General features: G+C 32.8%; 1 protein-coding gene across 1 annotated transcript; it reads right to left on the reverse strand.

Annotated features, from left to right (window-relative positions):
• Positions 1 to 582: 582 nt before the first annotated feature.
• Cip4 (formin-binding protein 1-like Cip4) lies at positions 583 to 11,824 on the reverse strand (the record flags this gene model as incomplete). The annotated part of the gene is made up of 10 exons (XM_017622333.1): positions 583 to 1,515; positions 1,906 to 2,059; positions 2,136 to 2,302; positions 3,893 to 4,027; positions 4,115 to 4,464; positions 5,425 to 5,460; positions 10,774 to 10,948; positions 11,051 to 11,229; positions 11,310 to 11,600; positions 11,680 to 11,824. Coding segments are annotated over 10 exons (1,732 nt in total), but the record flags the coding sequence as incomplete, so codon positions are not given.
• Between the last annotated feature and the right edge of the window lie 2,814 nt (positions 11,825 to 14,638).

Raw genomic sequence — 14,638 nt, forward strand, 5'->3', positions numbered from 1 at the left:
CTATCTCTGTTTGTTTGTTTGTTTGTTTGTTTGCTTGCTACTTTTCGTCGTCTTCTTCTACTAAATTAAAGTACAAATTACATAGCATACAATTTAACAAATTAATAAGCGCATTTACACAGATTAATATTTGCTCTTTGTAGCTTAATTGAAGCGCTTCTTTTTGCTGTTGTTTTTTTTTTGTCTGTTCTTATAACATTATACAACATATGATTATTCTAAATCTAAATTCGCTTATAGACAGCTACATACCTATAAGTGTATATGTTTATATGTAGTATAAATACAAAAATAAGGCGCAAAGTAAAAGCTAATTATTGTTGCTTTTAATTAATTAATATAACATTTAGTTAAGCTTTAAATGAAACTGTACAAAAAGCTTATGCATTGCAGCAGACGCTACAATGCGACCTAGGAAATGAAAAGAACTAAATAAAATTATTACAAAATGTTGTTAGTTGATTAAAAAAAAAAAAAATTAAAATTAATGCTTCTTCTTGCTGGCTTATTCAAATTCACTGAAGGCTACAAAGTCGCATAGCACTTCAAAAATCACTAAATAATGCATGTTGGATTTTTTTACAATAAATTTGCTTTTTGAATTATTTTGTTTTTTTTTTTTAGTTTTGCATTTCCATAGCATGGAGTAGTTCAGTTTTAAAATTGTAGCATATCATATTTTGACTTCGTGTTTTTTTTTAATTATTTTTAAATTTCTGTCCTTTTTAATGTTCATAATTTTTGTATGTAAGTATGTACTTGTATGTATTGTTTAAATATACGATTTCACTGCATACTTTTGCATTCTTTTTATGCGCTTAAATGTAATGTATGTATTAAAATATGCATTGTTGATAATTCTTGCATGAATGTGTCGCTGGTGCATTGAAGAGGTTTTTTTTTTCACAAAGTTTATTAGTGAGTGAATGAGTGAGTTTTTGATAGTAAATGATTTCTATGCATTTTTTTTTATGATGCCAAACTAGCTGTAGTAGTGCTGCTAGTAACTTGTTTTCTCTACCTTAGACTATTGTGCAAGTCGCGCTTACTAAATTTTGAAAATACCTTTACAAAACTAATTAGGATTACGGCGGATGAGCCTTTCGCCGCTGTAACATCGCAAAGTTCATACTCCTTCCTTTTACTTTTACAAATTTTCTGCGGTTTTCATGAATATGCATACATATATATTTTTTACAGAAAAATCGTATCACTGTTTATAATTTTCCTTCATTCACAGCATATTAAATTATTTATACATTAACATTACCAAAAATTTAAATAAAAAATTACAAAAACCATTTCGCAATACTCGTTAATTTATCTTATCTCTTTCCTCGCTATTTTCGGCAATTCGGCAGTTGGTTGCATACTGTAGTAGGTGGTCGCCACTTTTCAGTCACATTTAAAAGCAATTAAACAATACTACTTTGCTGCTTCTCAAAATAGTCAATAGTCGGTGTGCTTGAACTTGACTCAGCGCCTTCGACATCTACGCAGCGTTTTTCAGTGCTTCTATAAATGAATGCCATGCTTTCGATCAAATGTATATATGGGCTAAATTGATTGTTGACAGTCGTTCATTCATTCGTTCATTCATAAATACATATATAAATGGCATACATATGTTATGGGTTTGGGGAGCAGACAGAAGCAAAATTAGTAAGTAAAGTCACTTTTTTTTACAAAATATGAAATTATGAAAATAAACTTTCCAATAATTCAAAGCAAAAATTAAATCGAAATACGAAATCAGAAATCAGAAATATACAAACTTTCAACATTCATCAAAACGAACTAAAACTTAAATCAACTCAGTAACTTAAATTAACTCAAAACTAATCGATTAATTAATTTAAATGTTGCTAAACGCAATAATTAATTAATTATTTGACTTATGCATACAGTGTACATTCAATATAACTAGTCGGCACAAATCCTTCATCCCAGCCGTTGGTGGCATTGGCACGGCGCACGCGCGTCCATCCATCACCCTGATCGATTTCAATCACTTGCAGTTCTTCGCCCTCAATCATTGGTATGCTGCCTTCGCTGGTCGCTATTAGATTAAAACAACAAAAAAAAATATTTAATTAGTAACACTTTCCGCAACATAAGAATCTCTTTACACTCACCTTCGAAGGGATAGAGCGCTCGACATGTACCCAACGGCTGCAGTACCTCAATTTCCGTCTCATCATATCCATCCTCGCCAATGGCATTCTCGTTCGCACTACCCTGTCCTGAACCCGGTAGTGAGGTGTGCGATGTACCCAATCCACTTTCGGGGCTAGCCGAACTGCTGATTTTGTAGCCGCGCATGCAAAAGAGGAAATTTGTGTAGCATTTGTTTTTTTTTTGGAGGAGCGGGTGCGGATTGACGCAGCAATAAGCAATGAAGTGCCAAAAATAATGAAAAGAAATAAAATAGTACGAAACCAAATGAGAATTTAATTGGATATTCCTTTTTTTGGGCGAATTGTTTGTGGTAAAATTTTAGTTAATTTTTTTTTTTGCATGTGGCAATTTTGTTACTTTTATAATAACATATATATGAATCAAGCAGATTTGATGAGAATGAGAAACAAATATTTTTACATAAAACAAGTTGTGAAAATGAGGTGAAGGTATTAAAGGGGTATCCATACGCAGGAAAAGTAAAACGTTAAGGTAAGTTATAGGACGTGTAGGCGTTTAAAGTGGGCAATATGGAAGTACTTATCAACAAAATATGTATGTATTAGTCGTTTTCCCTTAACCCAATCGGACGCCTCAACGCAACGTTTCCACAACAGTCGGGTCTACGTTACTGGAAAGGGTCGATTCCACAAAAGTTCCTGGGGGAATTTTCGTGCTGTAGCAACAACATAGAATGTGGCTAAAAAAACTCAACTCGTCGTACTTATCATTTTTATAGGGCTACCACTTCCCCTTGTACTTACAAAACAACGGACCAAAGTTGTAAAATGGTATCAGAAAATAAAACCGCCAGATGGCGCTAGAGTCAAGTTATTTTGAAAATATTAGATATACATCTAACGAGCCGATCTGGGTCAAATTTGGGATGTAAGTTATATTTGAGAAAAAAAAAATGCACGTTATTTGGCGCTGGAGACGAACGAAAAACGGAAATTTCGAAGTGGACACAGAACTATTAGCTTTGTGGATCCTAATCGATTCTAATTGAACTTCCCGCAGTCCGAAAAATTCGCTTCAGATTGCTGTGGGAATATTTCTACGAAGACTTGGAAGTTTCAACACAGTTTCATTGGACCATTCAGATTAAGACGGTTGATATTGAATATATTCCAAAGTCTGATGAAATCTAAAATATTTCTTTATTTTACGAAAATGCGATCACATAGTCCGAATTGCAATGATACAAATGCAAAACGTTCGCAGCCATTCGTATTCAGTGCTAGCCCTGTACACCTCAATGGTTTTGATGAAAAAATGTTAGAGATCTCGGCAATTGATGCAAGTTTTGTACGATTGTTTTTCAAGGGCCTGTTACAGCTTAGTTTTGAGCTTAACATTAATTTTAATATATTACCATAGAATGAGCCTAAGTTTCCTGTCAACTCAATGAAATTCTAAATGAATCTACAAACATAACTTTCGAATGAAAGAGGATGCAAATTTCAAAAACCAATAATTTCGAGTATGTGAAAATTGTTAGTAGTGATGATAAAAAAAATAAAATAAAAAACAATACGAGGAGATGTGTGTGCGCATTTTTACAAAGGAAATAAAATGAGGATGGGCAAAGAATTTTCGCAAAAAGGAACTAACAATAAATTGAATGAAACGAATTGGTGAATTCACATAATGAAAAAAGACAAACAAATGGCAAATGGTCTAAAGCTATGCAACATACGACTTATGAGTGTACCCGTTATTGTTATTATTATGCCCATTTTGTATTTGCGCCACATTATCCTCTGAACCTGACCTGCTTAAGCTGCCACCATCATCGGGATGATCTTCACCCTCATCATTGTGGTCCTCGGCACTGCCATTGGAATGTCTACAAGCAAGAAAATGAATTTTCGAATTAAAATTGTACAGTATGGAAATTTATAAATTAAATTTACACACACACACACACACACACCTTGATGTTCGATGTCCGTTCTGTATGTGATTACGACTCGCTTGCGGACTATTACTGGCCAATGGTATTTGATTCGCGCTCTCCAAATAGCCTTGGAACTTTTTCAAATCCATGCGCAGTTTTTCCATTTTGTGCTCGGACTCATTGAGTTGACCTTCGACGGTCATTGGATTGCCCAGCGATGAATTCGATTCATAGACCATTTTCATTTTCATCAGACCATCACGTGTGGCCACCTCCTGATTGAGTTTGTGTTGTAGTTCGGCAAGTTTAGCTTGTAGCTTTTTGCGCCGTTGACTGGGTGGTAAATCGCTGAAATCTTCCTTTTGTCCGTCCGCCGTTAGCGAATTCTAAGGAAACGGTAGGTGAACAATGCAAAAAAGAAAAAAAAAATTAAACGTGGTGGAAGGGAGTGTAGTTATTTACTTCTTTTTTTTCTTTTTTTTTTTGTTTTGCGAACGATCACTTAACAAACGGATAAGTGCATATGGAGTGTAGTGTAGGTATTAATTGAGAACAATAAATGGGTGATTGAACAGAAAAAAAGCTCGAGAGCGAAACGAACACTAAACAATACATATGTATTTATGTGGAGTACAAAAAAAATTAAAAAATAATAATAAAAATCTGGGGTTACTCCTGGACAACACAGGGTGTCGTGGGATGATGATTGTGCGCCAATGGCTGTCGTTTGATATTTTTCAAGATTTTTTTTTTTTTTTTTTAATTTAAAAACACAAAATTTGTGCGCATGCGTAGAAGTAAAAATCAAATACGCCTACAGCTATGCAGCCAAAAAAAAAAATAAAAATCAAAAACGGTTGTGCAGCTGTTATAAAAAAAAAACGCTATTTTGTGAGTGTTTAGGCAAAGGTTAATATGAAAAGGTGTGGAAAATAGGAAAATGAAGCAAAATGGGTGGTAAGGCTCAGTGATAAGCGCGAAAAAAATTGCAAAAGCTTAACACTTTTAGCGCCCCTGCCCGTTAATAAACCCATAAGTATATACGTGTAAGTGTGTAAGTAAGTGTGTGTGTGTGATGAATATTAAAAACTGTTAGGTGTATTTTAACAAAATTACAAAAAGTAGTGATTGTGATAGTAAGAGCTGAAAGTTTATTAAATAGTTAGTGATTAGAGGATTTTGTTTGCTAAAATTTTCAATACTTTTACAATAGTTAGTTATTAGCACTAGTAGATGTAAATGGAAACACGCTTAAAAGTAGAACTATTTATTAGTGAAGTGTTATTGCTTAGTAAGTATTTGTTTATTAGAAAAATGTTAGAAAAGCAGCGTAAAATTATTCATACCTTCATGGTGATACAGGCTTCATAAATCTTCTGTGGCTATTGACAGATAGTTTTTTGAAATTGTATCACAATATTTTTTTTTTTAGTTTTTTTTTAAGTTGCATTTTTTTCAGTTTTTGAGTATTTGTTTTTTTTTCATAAGCGTTACGTTGTGATAGTGGCGGTGATGTTTTCGATACGCATGTGGTATAAAGGTGTTTGTTGTTTTTGTAGTTGGTTGGTGTGTTGTAGTAGTTGTAGTTGATAAGAAGTGTGAGTTCAAAAAAAAAATTGGTTTGTCGTTTAGTAAAAAAGTAAGAAAATATTAATTTTTTTGTTTGTAATTATTGATTTTGCGAAAAGGAAATTTGATAATTTTTTGCGTACAAATACATATACATTTGCAAGTTAACAAAATAAGTGTAAAGCCGCATTAAAATTAATAAAACCAATAATAACAACGAAAAGAGGTTGTGTTGTGGGTGGTTAAGAAGAGAGAGGGGAAAGAAAAAAAACGTAATAGTAGATATTATATTGCAATATGATATAAACAAATGTATATATTTTCTAAGATGTAGACGTATCAATGAATGTTGCGCATAAATGATAGTGCGCCTAAGGGTATACATTAACTCTGGCACTCAAATTATATTATAAGTTTACTGTTGATAGCTTAAAAAAAAAACATCTGAAAAAGCTTGCTATAGCTTATCTCTTCCCGGTGCATTTAACGTCTTTTCTACGACAGCACCTGCAGATTCCGATTGGAGAACCTTCTCTCATTGCAGCTGCATTAGTTTAAAGCGTCCTTTACACAAAATCTGCAGAAATCACAAAAATACAAACTGGGAACTTTCTTTGTAAGAATTCTCGAATGGAAATTTTGACGTCCAAGACGCTCCTAGCTTATTAATGATCCTGTTTTCATTTGAGGCCTAAAGGAAAATCTCAGCCAGAATGTTGGAACAATGAAATCTAGAACTTAGCCAAGATGGTGGGACTAGATGTGAATCATGACGCACTTCGTACTATTCTCGATTAAATAAAAGATGCCTAAAGACAATACATATTTATTAGACAATAAAGGGATTTGGTAGGATTAAGGAAACTTCCAATGCTTTGAACGCATGCAAACAAAAATACTCGGTAAGGCATGAGACCTAGCTCGCTGTCATACGGAATATAACCAGCATACCATCGTTACATCTGCGCTAAAGAAGTTCACTTTTCAATCACTTTTCTTTTTTAGTTCCTTCAAAAAATAAATTATTCTGCGATGCATTTGTCATTAAAGGCGGTTTCCTAAAATCATTATTATTTCTAAGCGGATATGGCTGTACATATGGTCATACGGTTAAAGTAATATTAGAGGGCTGTACGAATGCTAAGGCTACCTCCTTCCCCAAAACGGAATTTAAGAAACGATCTCGTGTAGTAATAGAAAAAGATGGGCAGACTTCGATTCAATCGACGCATATAATATTAGGCAGTAAAAGGAACTCCTTGTTTTTTGGGGAATCAGCTGGAGATCTGAGACTTTTCTGTTCGGTATACCCGACTGTGGTGGGACCCAGTGCCTGGGATACCTACGGCAGGTTGTCTTATACCAACTTACATCGTCAAACTACGACTTATGCAAAATGATGCATGCCTACACATGAGAAAAACATGCAACCATAAGGTCCACCTGTGTCACAGCCCAGCATGCTACAGATTGCGACTAATCTTCACTCGTGTGTTTTTCAACTCATTTAACATTACTATGGGTCACAGAACAGTGCATCACGTGTAGGATTTAAAATCGAAAACTCCATGCCGGCTCTAAGCTAAGGATCCGTTGAAATCGACTGCATCCTTATAGGATTCCAACCAAACAATAAAACAAAAGCTTCTTTTTTTAGAGAACATTATTTTATGGCTTCCACCCAACGTACTATTAGAAGGTTTCTGAGTGCTATTTTTATCCGACTTAAATGTCTAAAATATGAAATGTCTGGAAAAAAACCTTCTGTTTTAATGGGTTTCTGACTAAAATTTGGTTAAAGCCTACCGTAAATACCCAAAAATTGTAAAGGGCTGAGGAAGCGTATAAGTATTTATTTTAAATGATGCATTTATTACTTAAATATACAATTTTATACTATCTCATCTTTCATTTGCTTTTTGAATAACTTTCCCATCCCTAGCAAAGTAAATTCATCCCACTATTCAATCGATGTTCTTCGAAAGCTGAAGTGTATGTACTCTAAGTATAATAATAAAAATAAAAGTGTACAAAACACTTTCTTAGATTGCTTACATAAACAAAAAAAAATGTGTGTACAGATTTTAAAATGTCCTACGGAAAGGTGTAAAAAATAGTAACAACATAGGCCCACAAAAAAAAATCATCCAGAGCACAAGAATAATCAGTTCATACAGAGTTTGAGTCGCTGCAACTGAATCTGAAGGCAGGATTCTAAGGTTGGTTCAATATTTGTTTCCAAACTCAAAAATCTAACAACAAATATATGTAACAGAAGAGCAGATTTTGAGTTTTGATCGCAGTATCGGACTCAGCGACGCTTATAGCCCATTTCCACCAAAAGCTTAACTGCAGTAGGAGCTCAGAAAAATTCCAAAAATTTTAACATGAAGTGAGTTTCTTAATATTGGCTTTTTTTATTTTCATTTGCTTGTACTTAGTATGAGCAATTACTTCCTTCGGGTGGTAATCTCCATTTTCCAAAAGGCATAAACAGCAGTTAAGGCTTGGTGGAAATGAAATATTTTACTCTCGTTCGCACGACAAAGTTTTTTTTTGTGGAGCTGTGTGAAAAATTAAAAATTAAATGTAAAAAACAATTTCTTCAATTTTTTTCAAAGCCAATATCGGAAGTGCCATACTTACAAAAGCCAAATACAAATTTTCAGAAACTTTAAACACTAATAGCCTTATTCATAAAAAAATAAAGTAGCTTTAAAAAAGGTTTATAAATTGAAAAAGATATGAAAACTTCAATTTGTAAAGCTCTATAAACCTGCTTTATTTTTATAAATAAGGCCATAAAGATATAATAAATGAGTCCAATAGAATATAAATAAACAAAACCATGAAGTAACAAAGCATATTAAATAACAATAAACCATGTTTAGAAAGAAAGCACCGCTCAATAACTGCATTATGTGTTATAAACAAACGAGTATATGTTTGACAAACACAATTCATATGGATATGCATTTTTTTATGACCAAATTCTTTCAAAATAAAAAGATTGTCAAAGGTATATAAAAGTGATGATTTCATACAATTTGTTTATTTATAAAGCATTACACAGGTACTTTATTTTTTATGCAAAGCTATCACTTAATCGATTGTACTCCGACTTTTGTGAAATCTACGAATTGATAAGAATGCGCGTAGCAACGTTCATATCTTTACCAATTCGAAAATTTCACGAAAAATGCGGCTACAATGGATTCAGTGGCAGTCCGATGAGTTCAGATGTTAGAATATTATTTACTACAATTATGTCAGTGACAAATTTGAAAGCTGTAGAATGGCAACAGTGAATTAAAATGTCAAATTGTACCAAAATGTGTTAAATGCTCGGTATGTTATGGAGCCTAAATTTAAATTAGAAAGCAATTTAATAAAACATCAAATAAAACTTTATAAATTTTCGAGTTGTTAAGTACTACAATTTTTAAATTTTTAGTAATTCCACAGCACACCGAGCTTAATGCTAAACAAAATTTGCACTATGGAGATATGTATGTATGTATAGTTGTACGACAACAAAACACTACAAGTACATGAAACACGTATGCATGTATGTATGTAAGTATAAACGCTGAGGCTGTACGCACATTAGGTAGGTACTTACATTAAAGATTTAAATCGTCGTTTGAATGGAATCACAAATTTTCCAATTATTTTGAGGTTATTCATAACACATACATATGTAAATTTCGACATAAATTTTTGTTGTTGGCGATATAAATATATTTTTTGTTTTTGTTTTGCAGAGATTGAATTGTGATTTCGCAAGAGCGTACCCAGTAATCCAATAGGTAATCAACACAAAAAGTAGAAAGAGAGACAAAAGACATTATGAGATAAATATGGAAAGCATAACAACAACCAAAGCGTTTGTAATAGACAAACAAAAAAAAAAATTGTGTGTTTAAATAGGAAACTAAAGTGCACAGAAACTAAATAAATTTACAAAAAAAAAAGGAATGCAAGCTGAGTAGAAACACAAAGAGAAAACATGAAATGATTTTACGAATGGAGTAAAAACAAATATGTAAAAGAAAGAGATACCTCGAGTTCTTCATATATATAAAATGGTTTTGGTCTGTTGCAGAAATGTGTTCTATAAGTTGTTAAGGCACAAAAATGTATTTCTGTTAAAGCTGATTGGCTTCTGATATTTCCCTAAACAGCTAATAAAACTTACAAACAAAAACGGGGAATATCTTCGGCGTAATATTGGAACGCGTAGGGTTACCAGATATCTCTACATTAAACCCCTATAGGCAAATATTTTCCATAAATAATAGCTGTGCCTAAAGGTATGCAACGTCTGCACTTGATACCGATTTCATATTAAGCTTATTAAGCCTTCGGTCGGCACATTTTAAAGTACACTTATTTTCTAGAATCTCACTGTCGATTTCTGGTATAAAATTTCATTGATAAAAGCTTGAGAAATGTGGTATTAGCTAGCCATGAGTAAGAGAGTATTTGTAATATTTAAAGTGGCAATCATTGAAGTCGCTTAGCAGAAACGTATATCGCTGGCTTAGAGTGCAAAGTTGCCAAGTCCATATTTTTTTCTTTAATTTTTTTTTAATTCTTATAGCCATTTTCTTCAAGTATTTTGCAAATTTTTGAATACAACATTTTGCGAATATAAACGAGAAAAAATAAAACGAGTACCTATATCAAAATATGAGTTTTCACAAAAAGCAAACTTAGCAATTTTCACTCTAAGCTAGCGATATGTAGATTGTCTGAAATACATGTCTCAAACATAGAAAGCGGCCGGCGATTAAAAAAAAGGCAACAGTTGGAGTTGTCTGTTGTACTCTTTCAGGTGTTATAAATAACATTCTAGCCTCGGCCTGTTTTTTTTTTTTATTTTTATAACAGTGTATGCATTCTAAATATTTGAATATTTAGAGAAAAAATTTTTACTCTTCAAATCCTATTTAGGAGTCAACATTTCTAGTTTACATCGACTTCACAGGCTGTGAGCCAATTTGAGTTATTTCACCAAACACGAGTTACAAAATCTAAACATTCAGATTTTAAAATTCTGTATATTAATACCATTCTAAAACCATTATTTTCCGATCACATCTAAAATTACACTACGCACTTACCTTATTGCTGCCGAAGAAGCTGAAAATCGCTGGGCGTTTCTTGACTCTCGTGCTAATGGTGCCCTTAACGGTGAAATGACTTGACTGCACACGGGAATCTGATGATGAATCAAGATTTTGCTTTGACAAATCATCGAATGGTATGTCAGTTGGTGGTGTGAAGCCCGATTGATATCTGCAAACAGAAAATAAAAAAAAACGCGATTTAAGTATGTTTGTTGCCAAATACAAATAAATAAATAAATAAATAAAAGCTTAAATTGACAACAGCAGCAACCTTTCTATGACTTTAAAGGAGTCCTCCTTTTCGTTTATTGACTCGCCCGCCTTAACAATACCCTCCATGCACCGTGCAATAATAGGCGCTACGGCCGATTCAACCTCTGCGGTGCCAATTATGAATTCACGTATGCCGCCTGTGCGCTTCTCATCCAACTCTTGGAGGCGATTGAAAACCTGCAATGCCAAAAAAAAAATTATTTAAATTTATTTATGCCATTTTTAAATTGCTTTTTCGCTTTGAAATTTCCACTCACCGCTGGCAACATTACACTGTAGTGTTGCTGTTGTAAATTGTTAGTCTTCTGCAGTTGATTGGCATATTCGTTTTTCGCATCGTCCGATTGTTGTATTTTCGCCGTCATTATATTTTTATAGCGTTCCACTTCAGCTCGACTCAGATTCAGATCCATATCGGCTTTCTTGTAATTCTCCACCGCTTTTTCCGACTCGCGGAACGCTTTCTCATAGTTGCGTTTGGCGCGATCCAGTGCGCCCAACTGTGCGGTGAGTGTCTGTTGTAGGGAGGTGCCTTCATTGAGACATCGCTGTGAAGAGAAACAAGAGAAATTCGATTTTTTGTTTTGATAAGTATAGAAGATTTTCTTTTTTTTGGCGATGCCTCACTTTTCGTTCATCTCGCAACGTTTTGGAGAGCACTTGTATGCCTTGTGCGATGCGTTGTTCCAGTGATTCGGCGACTACTTCGCGCTGACCCGCTAAATCGTTGATTTCTTTTAGAACATTGCGAAAAGCTTGGCAGGATGAAAATCTGGAAAGGAATATTGAAAACACAAATTTTTAGTTTTTTGTTAAGAAATGAGAAAATTAGTTTGTTTACGAAAATAATTAAATTCAATAAATGGGTTAGTTAGGAAAAATAAATAAATTTGTGGAAAAAAGTAACATAAATACAAATAGTTATTTACACTAGTATAATTACACTCAAGTTTTTGAAGTAACAGATATGCAGGTCCGTCATCTTTTGACATGCACTGTGCTGGCATGTATTTTTACTCGCTACTCGTCATTATTGTGTTTACAAGCATCATATGTACATACGTACATACATATGTGTGTAGGTATATACGCACACACATGTTTGTGCGGAGCTGTCGTATATGAAAATGCGCATAAAAGCTGCGCAAACTGGGCAAAACAACAAAAGGCATGCAACTAAAGTTTGAGTGAGTGTCTGTTTAAGTGGTACAGAGCATGTAGAAAACAAAGAGAGCGCTAACAATTCAATGTGGAACGTAATTATTTACCACAGCGTTGCCAGTAATAATTTTAAAGGCCAGCTATTATGAAATAAAAAATTAAGTTAGACATCAAAAAAAAAAAATCAAATTTAAAAAATTTAAAATTTATTTCAGTTATATTAAAAACAAATTATATTTAAAAAACTTAAACAAAAATATTTAATTAACTTTAGAAAATTAAGAAATTTAAAAAATATTTACAAAATTATTTCTGAAAGTAAAAAACAAATAAAAATTCAAAAAAAATATATTTAAAAATTAAAGAAAAGGTATTTAAAAGTCAAAGAAAAGGTATTTAAAAATCAAAGAAAAAGTATTTAAAAAATTATTTTAAAAAATAATAACCAAATATTTAAGAAATCAGAAAAATAATAAAACTAAGGAAAAAATTAAGGAAAAAAAAATTGTAGGAAAATAAAAATATGTTACAAAAGAATAAAAAGATGTTATTAAAAAAATAAAAATGTTATTAAACAAAATTATTTAATTAACATTTAAAAAATATAAAAAAAAAATTCAAAGAAATTAAAAGTAAGGAAAAATATTCATCAAATTAAAAATAATTTAAAAAAAAATTAAGAAAAATAAATAAAAAAAAAATAAAAATAAAAATGTTACTGTAATTAGGAAAATAAAATATGATATTAAAAAAAATTAAAATAATCAAAAAAAATTAAAAATTAAATAATATTTTAAATTATACTAAATTCATAAAAAAGTTGGCTCTTTAACAAAGATGGCACGATTTTGGAGGTTTTCTTGCCTGGTACCTGAGAAATTTTAGGGATGTGCATTTGTCTCCACTGCTACTTTATCCGTTGCTCACATGCGGATGGGTGGATAAGGTGTAGTAGATATATCGCCGCCTGATCAGCAATCAGAAATCAAGACGTTAAGTTCCCCTCTTTACCCCTCTTTAGGGACACTTTTAAGTAGTTACTAGCCACATACACTTGCGAGCTTTTCTTAGCAGCTCAATAATGTGCAAGCTTACCCAGACTAAGCAACTTTAAACATTACCATTAACAAAAAAAAACTAGTTTTCTAGAAGAAGTCTAAAAAAAAATACAATGACAGGCATTAAACAAATTGAGCATTAAACATTTCCTTATTATCTATCAAGTTAATAAAAATATTTGAAGAATAACATTAGCTCTGAATTTCATTCATTTCCTGATACGACTATGCCAGTCTAGCAAAACTTATTTCTTTATTTATGTCTTTTCGTGTATAACCTATTCAGCAAAGAAATTCTAATCACTCATCCAGCTTACAACTTTGCAACATTCAAATGCAAATTATGTGCAATTTGTCACGCTTAAGTCATTGGCTGAGAGCTAAGCTAAGCAAGGCGTATTTTAGATGTCTGTCAATCGAAGTTGTGACAAGCCAGCCATAAATGGAAGCAGCTGACTGTGCGGAACGCACACATTTTTTTATATAATGAGGTGGAGAAAGAGGAGCAAAAGCAGACGAAACGCACACACATACGCAGCGAATGAACAAACGAACAAACAATGGATACTCACAGAAGAAGGAGGCGGTGGCGTATGAGCAACGTGACGTCAGAGGCTGCGGCGACGAGTATGTAATGGACAATGACAGCGAAACGTGCCGCGGTAGGTGGCGCCAAGTGCAAATGGCAAGTGCATAATAAAGAACAAAAACAAAGCCAAAACACTTGCGCATAAGAGGGCACACTGGAAATATAAAAATTACAAAACTCCGAAATGAGCCAGAGAGTGAGGGAGTGAGTAAATTTACATTCCACTGCACTTAAAAAAGGAACAGTCCAGCGCCTTCGTCTTGGTCTGCAGGCTGTATCGGAGATACACCCGCTAAATTTAAACGTAGAATACGTAGTATGGTTAAGAGCATATCCAAGTCAAAAACGAAAGCACAAACTAAGAAAAAAATATCGATAACAAAAGCGATAATAAAATCGATAACAAAATCGATAACAAAATCGATAAAAATATCGATAACAAAATCGTTAACTAAATCGATAAAAAATCGATTACAAAATCTATCGAAAAATCGATTACAAAATCGATAACAAAATCGATTCCAAAGTCAATAACAAAATTGATAACAAATTCTATCAAAAAATCCATTACAAAATCGGTAATAAATTCGATAAAAAAATCGATAACAAAAGCGATGGCAATATTGATAGCAAAATCGGTAAAAAAAAACAGATAAAAATACCGACAACAAAAGCGATAACAATATCTATAAAAAAAATCGATAAAAATATTGATGACAAAAGCGACACAAATATCGATAACAAAAGCGATAACAATATCGATAGCAAAATTGTTAAA

The sequence above is a fragment of the Rhagoletis zephyria genome, unplaced genomic scaffold (genome assembly GCF_001687245.7).
Source record: "Rhagoletis zephyria isolate East Lansing unplaced genomic scaffold, Rhagoletis_zephyria_1.1 Rzeph_scaffold_02761, whole genome shotgun sequence".
NCBI lineage: Eukaryota > Metazoa > Arthropoda > Insecta > Diptera > Tephritidae > Rhagoletis > Rhagoletis zephyria.